Source organism: Pararge aegeria, chromosome 13 (assembly GCF_905163445.1).
Source record: "Pararge aegeria chromosome 13, ilParAegt1.1, whole genome shotgun sequence".
In the NCBI taxonomy this organism is placed as follows: domain Eukaryota; kingdom Metazoa; phylum Arthropoda; class Insecta; order Lepidoptera; family Nymphalidae; genus Pararge; species Pararge aegeria.
This window is the reverse complement of record NC_053192.1, coordinates 7,598,801-7,609,806: the sequence shown is the minus strand read 5'-3', so window position 1 is coordinate 7,609,806 and position 11,006 is coordinate 7,598,801. Positions and strand designations below refer to the sequence as shown.

The following is an 11,006-nucleotide window of genomic DNA, read 5'->3' as shown; positions in this document are numbered from 1 at the left end:
TAAAAGTAAAATAACATGTTGGTACACAAATAGAGGGCAGACTCGCAACCGGATCAGAGTGGAGCGAGCGGCACGTAATTTCCGCCAAATCGGGTAGACGCCATCATGAACTAAGCCCCGATCCCACCTCAATTTGTTACATGTGACGAGGCAGATTTGCGGGATTTATATTAATAACATGTCTAGACATTTTCTCTACAATTTATGTATTTTAAATAAACATTTTACTGAATTTGACTGAATAACATTTATTGGAATATTCTAACCATGCAATCATGTCAATTAAAATGCATCAAGTTAACCTAACAAGATCAGCTCCAAGCATCTAAATACCTGTAAGCTGAAAACTAAGGAATAAGTTGCAAGCCTTCTTCACACGAAAAACATTTAACACCCCGTCCGACTTCTCGTTTTAAATAACTGTACCAGCTGCAGTAGAGTAAATGGTGTTCTTTTTAGCCGCAGTGTTTAGTTAAGGAAAGCCAATTTTCCGAACATGGGTGTAAAAATATCATAAAGGCACCTTATTCGTAAGCAAAGCAGTACGCTTTTCTTCTTCTGGTTCTGTTGAATGGTTTATCAAAAGCATATGAAGGTAATCTTATCCATTCTAAATTAAATTTCAAATTAAATTTTAAAAATATTATTACACGTAGGTAGCTATAGCTACTAACAACACGACACACGCGAGGTTGATAATTCATAGGTAATCTCGTTGAAGCTGGCTCCGAGGATGTTATGCGAAAGTAATTGCGTAATAATTGGACGGCATTTATTTGGATGAATCCATTTTAAAAGCGATTTAAAATTAATTAAAATTGATTTTGTTTGTTTATTATTTGAAGGATCATTATAATATGTTTCTGTTAGCCCCGTCTTTATGTTCACTTGGTGCCTTTAGCGATTAGAATCTCTACAATGTTAACAATGTTTTTTAAGGGTGTAACCGAAGTAAGTGAAGGAGATCTGAGGGCGGCTGTATTCCGGCTTCGAGCCAAGATTGCCTACTGCGCCTACCGATATCCATGAATCTAACTTCCAAAACAAAAAACTTTCATACAAATTTCCAACCCCTTAGGGTGGTAATTTCTCAAAACCGTTTCATATCTGGCATTTAAGTCCTGAAAGAAACCTACCATTCAAATTTGAAGTTTGTGGGCTACTACTTGAAATGTCAGTGAGTCAGCGGTTTTCTCTTTTATAAATATAGATTAGTACAGTGAATAGCAAGGGACACTGGCTATATTTAAATAATAATTAAATATATATACACGGTGGTAGCGCTGCCTATACGATGTCGCAATTTTCCTCGAGTTCTAAGGCTTCGAACTACTGTATCTCTTCATCTACCAAAAAAAAAAATTTAATACAAACACAACTACAGACTTTCTCCATAGATATTTTTACCATGCAACTGAAAAATCAAAGTGACGTCTACCAAATCTATAAATTGTCAACATGGCTGTACGGCACTGTCAAACTCAAAAATGAAGACATGGCGATATACCTTTTCCCTATTGAAACAATAAAAGAAAAGTAAAGAAAAATGATTAAACTCAAACTTAGTATCTTTTAAGTATTTTTTGTCACGACTACTGAAGACATGGCTGTACGGTTATATACCTTTGCCTGTTCGCTACTGAAAAAAAAGGAAGAAAAGTTTACAGTAGTCACTTGTCACCTTCGACACTGCCAAAATAAATAAATTCGTTTTTTTCCGTTCTCAAAACTCCTTTTTCCATAGATTCATCATTTGTGCTTTACCTGCTAGCAAATTCTCGAGTTATAGTCTCGCGCTCATCAAAAACGACACTAATATTTCAATTTCTAATCTATTACTTTTTTGTAATAAACAAACAAGGAAGCCAAAACTTTGCTATCGCTATTAAGCTAAAATGCTGTCATCACTGATAAAAGAACATCAAGCTAAACAATCAGCTAAAAGAGTTGTACAAGGTAAATCAATTTTATCAACATTCATATCATTTATCTCATTTTAATATTTGATTTTAAGTAGAGAACATTAACGACATAATTAAAATTAAAGGAGTCTGTCAAAGCAATAAATATTATTTTATAAATTCATGAATACATCGGTACATTTTGACTATTTTATAATAGTTAGGTATGTTATTAGTAATGAGCACTTTAAAATCAATCAATTGATATAAACAGTATTTTGACTATAATTTATGTTTTAATTCTTTTATCAGAGCAAAAACGTAAAGAATGCATTGTTGCTGCAAATGATTTGACCCAAGCTCTTGTAGATCACTTAAATGTTGGGTAAGCAATAACTTATTGTTATTAGAGTTGTATATAAATGTCCCATAAAATTCCTTAGTAATTTTTATACTTCCTCTGTAGTAAAATATTTGTGATATTTCTGTGTTGCAGAGTGGCCCAGGCATATTTGAATCAAAAGAAATTGGATGCTGAAGCAAAATTACTTCACCAGGGAGCTATAAACTTTTCAAAACAAACACAACAATGGCTGGCACTAGTTGAAAATTTCAGTAGTGCGTTAAAAGAGATAGGTGATGTTGAGAATTGGGCCAGAAGCATTGAAAATGAGATGAAAATTATCACAGATACTTTAGAAAGAGCATATGAAACTGCTCAAGAAAACCCTAGCAGTAGTCAATAAAGTTTTTATAAGTAATAATCTCTAATAATATTAAAATATAAACAATTGTAAGTACTTTTATTAGAAAATCCAAAAAATTTAATATGTATTAACAGTAGCTACCAATATAGCTAACAATAATATAGCTATTTTTTTTACTATGCTGAAACTTCATAATATGCCTGTAACCCTTTTTTTGTACTTATGCTATTGGTAATAAAATGGTTAAGGTTTTTAGAGTAATTTTTGTGTGGAATTTGACTCATATTTGTGTTTTATAAACTAATGTGTAATGTATGATTAAATATAGCATACCCTAACCATTTGAAAATTTTCAAAATTAAGTGTAAGATTGACACCATGGACAAAAATCCAGTACAGTAAATTTAGCCTCTTTAGGTTATATTAGGTTAAAATTGGACCAGCGGAGCGTATCTGGTACAAACATGCGATAATATAACCCTTACCATTGTAGACTGCATCATCACTTACCACCAAGTGAGATTGCGGCCAAGGGCTAACTTGTAGTGTTAAAACAATGGGCCAACATAGTCAGTTTATAAAAAAGGTGATTTGGTATTTTTAAAGCCTTTCCCGATTTCCAAACGATAAAATTATAATCTATCCGCCGTGAAAACGGTGTTGAGTATTGGCTTCAGCGTGTACATGGTAAACTGAATGTACCTACTGAGTTTATTTTTTGTATATTTAGGTCTGCAGAGCTATTCTGTACTCTCGGTTGACACAAAAACCTAGCAACTGAAAGTTACCATCGAATATCGCCCGAAAAATTAGGCAAATATCGTTCCTGTACCTGCCAACCTAGTCGATAACAGTTTTGGTTCTAAAATATGGATTTATCAGGAAATTTTTATTTAAAATCCATGTATTCTTACTTTCTAACAAAGTCATATTCGATAAATTTTTTCATGGGTAGGAATTAAAGTTAAATTGAGACTGTATTCTGTAACTTAATACACGATTCTCACTTTGCATTTAAATTGCTAATTTAATAGACCGAAGGTGTCCAACAGAATAATAATTGGCACCAATGTCACTTATGATTTTGAGATTTTTGCAACTTAGATAGTTTATCTGAGGTGTACAAATAAAATGGTAATAAGTATTTTCTGTGGTCATTGTGATTCCTGTCACTGTGTGTCGTAATTCTGTCACTCGCGTGACGTATTGAATTTAATGACTATTGAGGTAGGTATAAAACTGTTGATGAACCTATCAGTAAAGTAAATAATTATTGTAACTTTATCAAGTTAGTTACATCCAGCATTCGTCGAGATTAATTTCTATTTTTATTAACAGGTAAGTAAATTTTCTAGGTTATTACTATGAAAAAAATATACTCAAAGGAAAATCAGCGTTCGTATGTTAGTTTTATCAAAACTCAAAAAGTTTTAAATGAATTGTCCTGAAATGTATGCACAATGCTGCATTTCTATGTAAGACTGTTTAGCTACAAAAAAGTGTGGCGGGGTTTTTCTAGTATGTATAATATTAAAGTATCTCTAAAATTTAATGAATACAGTTTAATTTAATTAATAAATTACAATAATAAAATTTAATTAAGTAAAGCATAGAAAGTATGTCTAATGTAATCTATACAGGTGAACATGTCTACAAACTCAACACCGAAAGTTCTTTCCATCCAAAGCCATGTCGTCCATGGATATGTGGGCAATAAGAGTGCTGTTTTCCCCCTCCAAGTAAGCATTTCTTATAAAACACTTAATATTTAGAGCAAATGAGCAAAATCATTGCTGCTTAAACATAGTAGAAGAAACTTTATTTCTTTTTTGGAGTGTATTTGATGTTTCACATTAATTCTACTCAGGGCTTGTTTCACAATATACCAGTGAGCATTAACAGAATCATAAATTTGTAATTTTCATAGATGATAAAGTTATATTAGAGACTAGAAGGTATTATAGTGGAAATCTGTGATGTAAATTTTACCTATGCCTATGGAATAGATTTAATGCACATAAACAGAGATAAACCTCTAAAGATCTAATTATACCTATATCTTAGCTATAGCTATTTGGCTATACTAAATGACTGTAAGAAAAAGTCAGCAACAAAAGTATACTTTTTGTTAACCCTATCTCACAATCCAGCTATCACAAATAATATAATATTCTTAACAATTTATTTATACAGGTTTTAGGTTTCGAGGTTGATGCCATTAACACAGTCCAGTTTTCTACACACACTGCCTACAAGCACATCAAAGGACCAATTCTCAATAATCAAGACTTAGAGGAACTTATTGAAGGGTTGAGATTGAATGATGTTGATTATTATACTCATTTTTTGACTGGATATTCAAGATCTCCAGACTCATTGAAACAAATTGCTCAAATAATCAAAAAATTAAGACACAAAAACCCTAATTTGATCTATGGTAAGTCCCAAAATTCAATTCACTTACACTTATTTACAATTGATAATGTTCTTGTCTATACTAAAGCTTTACATAGTATAAAACAAAGTTGCTCCTGCCTCTGGTATGCTTGGGTCTTTTTCAGCAATAGATAGTGATTCAAGAGGAAGTTTTTATGTTATATAATTAAAGATAAATGCCACAAAATCAAAAAAATTGTAATGTGATTGTGTAACAAAACTTTTTTTGAGCGCTTAACCTCACAAAATAGATATTATTTAAGATCTTTATTTCTCAAATCAATTACAAAAAATTCGCTTAGTTGAGAAAACATTAAACTTAAAACTAAAACATGTTGTGAGCGTACACTAGAGAAGGTACATATTATACATCTATAAACTATAATCTATAAAGCATAACGCACTTAATTAAAAAAATGTCCTACAGTATCTATTGTGTATCTGAAGAAAATCAATAAAACCACAATGGTAAATGTTTTTCTCCAAAGGATAACCCACAGTTACCATTTTTGTATTACATTTTAACAAAAAGTTATGGGTTCTTTACCAAGCTAAAAACAATAAAGTATTATTTCTTATCCAATTAAATACATTGGATCAAAATGGTGCTTAATAGAATAGCAGCAGAATCATTGTTGTAGAGCATTTCTGTTGTTTTATATGTAATTTGTGAGTGAGTGAATTCCACTAAGTAATATAGTTTTTTTTTATACCAACATAGAGTTTATACAGGTAGAAATAGTACACATTTTCTTGAACAGATAAATAATTTTATAATAATTAATAAAGATAACCTCAAATAATTTGCAATTTACAGTAGTTTATTTATTGTACCTACATTTAATATAATATAAATTTTGATAATTAAATTTAATAAGATAGTCATATTATTTTGAATACCAGTGAAGTTTCAAGGAAAATTTTCCTTGAAATATTTGCAAATATTTTGTGGTTTATTATTATCAAAAATATCCACTTCAAACAGATATGTAGATTTGAGATTTGGTCCAATTGAAACTTCTTATCAAGGCAAAATAATCTTATGATAGGCTGTTGCCACTTGTTACCATAATCTAGAGAGAGTATAGGTGGTCAATTTTGATGCAGATAAACCCACCTATTTTCTAAAAGCACACTTATTTAAACGTAAAGACGTGATTATGAAACACATGTTTATTGAATCGTACATAAGTACAAACACTTATCTATACTTTTATATACTAAGTTCCCCTGGAAATGAATATTTATATCAGTCTGAGCTATAGTTTATATATTATAGATAATATATAAACAGTATAAAATATATTTTTATCTCAAAAAATTACTATGCTACATTTAATTAGGAAACCTGTTAAGTTTAATGTGGATCAAGATACGTCAAGATAATAAGCCATAAATAGCCATAAATAGCCATAATATGTTTTGTCACATTTTAAAATTCCTCTAAGATTAGTGTGACAAAACAGTGAATAACTATTCTGATATTATTCCACGTTTATTCGTCCGGCTTTAGAGCCGGACGAATAAACGGACTATAACCTAAAATTGATAAGGCTTATCAACCGAAAAGTCATTTTATAGTTTAAGTATGTTTTGAAAGTAGGTAATTATTAAGCAAGAAAACTTCTTAATAGTGTTGTTTTTTATGGTTCTACTTACATAAAATCTGTATCTGCGCTTTGAAGAAAATGAATAGTTAATTGTTTATTATTTTATAACAGTACCTAGTGTATAGGTAGATGTATAGTCTCAAGGTCCAATGAGATAACATTCTGTTACATTGTATAGTATCTTGTTTTAATATTGTAATAGTAGGTACCTAGTATTTATTAGTAAATATGCTCAGGGTCATAGAAATAGTTCTAGACTGTTATGACAATACTAACATTTAATAATTTATGTAGGTAGATCAAATAAAGATATTGCATGTTATTTATAATACAAGTGAGATAAAAGCTATTTATACTTTTTTAATAGTTCGCGCTACTTATGAACACAATCAATACAGGAACGATTTCAGTATGCAACGTTGCAATTTTATTTTTGATGCATCCTTTTGTAGGATTTAATCAATGGCAAAATTCTACCCGAGTAGTTTTGTAAGCGTCTGCAACTTTATGACTTATGCAAAACTTAGTAATTTATTTCGTTATCATTTTATACGAAATTAGTTTAACATTCATAAGTTGAGGTTAAAAAAAATAAAAATTAACTATTATAGAAGAGAATGAATACGGAGAGAAATAAATGATTTAATATATTATGAGACTTAATTTAAAAATTTAATGATGTAAGTTTATTGTTTAAATAAAATATAGCAAAATCTAGCCCGACGAAACGGGCTGGGTACGCTAGTAACTTATGCAATTAGAAGTGCGCGCTGGGATTCGAACTCGGCTCCCCGACAGTGAAGCTTACCATGACTGGGCTATCAACGCTTCCGATCAACTACTCGTATATGAACGCAGTGCAACATTGAATTTATTATTACAGTGTGTGATCCAGTGATGGGGGATAACGGGAAGATGTATGTACCTGAGGACATCTTGCCTGTGTACAGAGACGTGGTCGTACCACTGGCAGATATACTAACCCCGAATCAGTTCGAAGCAGAACTAATAACTGGACTTAAAATGAAGGACCTGGCTGGGGCGCTTAGAGTTATAGACGCTTTACACGATAGAGGAGTAAAGACAGTAGTTCTTAGCAGTACTGACTTAGGGAATGGAGAGAATATAGTTGGTATTGCCAGTAATAAAGGTTAGTCGGTATTTTCCTAATTTGACTTTTTTGTATACTGTCGAAAGCCCACGAAAGCAGTATAAATATATACACTCATACAAATGTTTTGCTGTAGGTATGTATTTTCTATGATAGGAGAACTCTGGGTTGTATTATTTCTCTGGCAATAATTTTGGACTGATTTTGAAAATTGTTTAAAATGGTTGACCCTCGAGTTAGGAGGATCCTATTATCACCAACACAGGATCTGATTATGATATCAATAAGATGTGATTCATTTGTTAGATTCTGAGAGTTAATGAAGGCGCTTGTATTATTTTGAAGTTTTCAGCTGTAAATGACATAACTTATTTCGATTGTGAAATACTAAACAACTAGCTGACCCGTGCAACTTCGTCTGCACCAAATCGGTTATTACCGGAAAACACATATAAAATGACATTTTCTAAAAATGAATCCTAGCAGATCGATGTATCACCCCCGAAACCTCCTGTATACTAAATTTCATGAAAATCGTTGGAGCCGATTCCGATATTCCAATTATATATATACAAGAATTGCTCGTTTAAAGATATAAGATATGAAAATTTATTTTCAGATTCGTGTTACAAAATCGAAATGGCGAAACTGAATGCCAATTTCACGGGCACTGGTGACCTTTTTGCTGCGCTCTTTCTGGCGTGGTTTCATAAAACCAATAAAAATTTGAAACTTACACTTGAGAAAACAACAGCGACTCTGCAACATATTGTGAAGGACACCTATGATAAAGCTAGAGGTAAGAAATTCTTATCATTATCATATACCTGTATATGATAAAGATAAAATGAAGAAAATCTCCAGTACGAGTTTTAAATACTTAAGGGTAGGCTGTTTAAAACTCTTACAATTCCTATCCTTGAGTTTTTTGCAACTCGTACTGGAGATTTTCTTCATTTTGTATCATCTGCATACCCTGCGTATACCCTCTATGCACGCCACTGTGTAATTGTCCACAAAATAGTCGCATATTATGTTAAACTTTGTTGACGACCGATTGGCGCATTGGGCAGAAACCTTGCTTTCTGTGCCCAAGGCCGTGGGCTCGATTCCTACAACTGGAAAATGTTTATGAGATGAACATTTATGTTAGTAGAGTCTGGGTGTATATCTGTATATTATAAGTATTCATTTATGTATATTATTCATAAAAATATTCAGCGATTATCTTAGTACACACAACACAAGCTATGCCCAATTTGTTATTCTAAACCCTAATCGGTTTCTATGCGACATCGTACCGAACACTAATTCGCGTAGTGGCTTGGCTCGGGAGGCTTTTCAACGTTCTGTAAATAAATATGATTAAAAAAACACGATTACGTACCTACGTACCTACATATTTCATCATCATCATATCAACTCCTAACCGGCCCACTACAGGGTCTCCCGTTATGGTTAAAATCGTAGTCCACCACGTGGACTCCACGCACCTTTGAGAACATTATGGAGAACTCCTGAGAGTTTTCCATAATGTGGCATGCAGGTTTTCTCACGATGTTTTCCCTCACCGTTGAGTGAGCTGGGATTCGAACTCGGCCCCGCGAAGTCCTGCACACTGGGCTATCACCGCTAGAATATACATATTTACCTATATTATATAATCGTTTTGTAATTCCAGCTATTCATGCGTCCGGAAAGATCCCGCCAGCACTAATAGAACTAAGACTTATACAAAACAAAATAACCATCGAAGATCCCAAAATCACTGTCGAGTCTACAAAAATAAGGGGTTAAATAATTAAGCTATATAACTTTTGTTATGAGACAATAATATTAGTACAACGTTATTTAGCTATTATTGTAATACAAATTATATTTGAAATTATGAAATCTTATTTATAAAAATGTTATATTGAGTTAGAAATTAGCACTATAAAGTTCAGTTAAGTAACGTTTATATTCTACGGAGTGGACTGGAGCGGATGAGTGTAAGAACTGACCATTCGTATTCAAAATCTCTTAATAATCTGGTTTGTCGTTTACATCAAACCCGTATAGTTTTGTCGATGCCATTATATATGTATCTTCTTTATATTATATACAGTGTCCGTATGTTGTTTACGCAAAACTCCAAAAGCAATTGAAGGATTCGTTGAAATTTTTACACGATATTCATTGCATTTCTAAATGTGTTTTAAACTTTTCTTTTTCTCACGGAGACGGTAACTAATATAGAAAAGAGCTTAAAGAAAGAGTGTCTTTTTTGAGTTTACTTTTTTTACTTTTATGCTAAAAATATGTACCGACTATCTAAAAATTGTAATTGACAAATAAGAGATTATTCTATTTCTGGAACCTTATTCTCTATTTAACTGTAATATTTACTACTTCTTCATAAAAGGCCTGTAAATTTCTACGATTCAAAATATAATTGGGAGCGTGAAACATTTCGAACGTAGGTCACAGATAAAATCAGGGTGTGAAAACTCCGCTTCAGTTTAAATACTCCAATAAGCTGCATCGCTCATTAAACAAAACCCAAAATGTGAATCAAGCTAATACAAAAACAAGGTGCCTAACCCGCGTGCAATATTACGACCAATCACAAACGCTCCTCTATGAGAAGTCCTGTGATTGGTCGCAAGTAGAACACCAAAATGCACGCCATCGAACGGACGTTGTCTGGGCGTCTGTTTGTCTCTAAGCGTAATTTTCATTGAGTACAACTCAAACAATTGGCACTGAAAAACATAATTGCGTTTTGTAATGAACGGTGATAATGTATAAAATAAAGGCTATAATATAAAAATAATAAGCTTTGATATTAGGTAATAAATGTTAGGTAAAATATTTAGTACAGTGTGAACTATAAAGAAACTTAAGGGAGCAATTGTTATCTTTTGTTATAGATTTTATTCGTTATATGTAGAGTAAATTCATAACAAATCAAAATACATATCCTTCTATTATTTTTATTACGCCCAAGCTGACTGACCAAAGTAAAGTTCAGTTTCAGTGTCGGTACACCGGCAGGCGAATTAAACAACCATTAAACGACCATTTCACAATTATGCCTTTATATAAATTTTGTTTTTTATGCGAGTACTTTGTTGAGTCAATCCTTTGCCTATTTTATTCTAATGTTTATAATAATAAATACGAATATAAATACTAATGACAAGTAAAAGAAAAATTTAAATGAAAAACAAGATTAGAGAAACGAAAGTAAAATAGACAC

General features: G+C 32.0%; 2 protein-coding genes across 2 annotated transcripts; both read left to right on the top strand.

Annotated features, from left to right (window-relative positions):
* Nucleotides 1-1,675: 1,675 nt before the first annotated feature.
* LOC120628720 (biogenesis of lysosome-related organelles complex 1 subunit 1) lies at nucleotides 1,676-2,694 on the top strand. The gene is made up of 3 exons (XM_039897299.1): nucleotides 1,676-1,956; nucleotides 2,214-2,286; nucleotides 2,398-2,694. Exons 1-3 carry the CDS (start codon nucleotides 1,896-1,898, stop codon nucleotides 2,645-2,647), a joined length of 384 nt encoding a protein of 127 aa, XP_039753233.1. The 5' UTR covers nucleotides 1,676-1,895; the 3' UTR covers nucleotides 2,648-2,694.
* A 1,065-nt stretch (nucleotides 2,695-3,759) lies between these two features.
* LOC120628719 (pyridoxal kinase) lies at nucleotides 3,760-10,421 on the top strand. Its single transcript, XM_039897298.1, has 6 exons — nucleotides 3,760-3,946; nucleotides 4,249-4,347; nucleotides 4,802-5,045; nucleotides 7,538-7,804; nucleotides 8,385-8,564; nucleotides 9,447-10,421. The coding sequence occupies exons 2-6, from the start codon at nucleotides 4,255-4,257 to the stop codon at nucleotides 9,560-9,562; spliced, it is 900 nt and encodes a 299-aa protein (XP_039753232.1). The 5' UTR covers nucleotides 3,760-3,946; nucleotides 4,249-4,254; the 3' UTR covers nucleotides 9,563-10,421.
* The last annotated feature ends 585 nt before the right edge of the window (nucleotides 10,422-11,006 follow it).

Coding starts and splice junctions, on each gene's coding strand:
- LOC120628720 (XM_039897299.1), top strand. CDS start 1,896: ATGCTGTCATCACTGATAAAAGAACATCAAGCTAAACAATCAGCTAAA. Junction 1,957..2,213: donor AGCTAAAAGAGTTGTACAAG/GTAAATCAATTT, acceptor TTCTTTTATCAG/AGCAAAAACGTAAAGAATGC. Junction 2,287..2,397: donor GTAGATCACTTAAATGTTGG/GTAAGCAATAAC, acceptor TCTGTGTTGCAG/AGTGGCCCAGGCATATTTGA.
- LOC120628719 (XM_039897298.1), top strand. CDS start 4,255: ATGTCTACAAACTCAACACCGAAAGTTCTTTCCATCCAAAGCCATGTC. Junction 4,348..4,801: donor GTGCTGTTTTCCCCCTCCAA/GTAAGCATTTCT, acceptor TTATTTATACAG/GTTTTAGGTTTCGAGGTTGA. Junction 8,565..9,446: donor CACCTATGATAAAGCTAGAG/GTAAGAAATTCT, acceptor TTGTAATTCCAG/CTATTCATGCGTCCGGAAAG.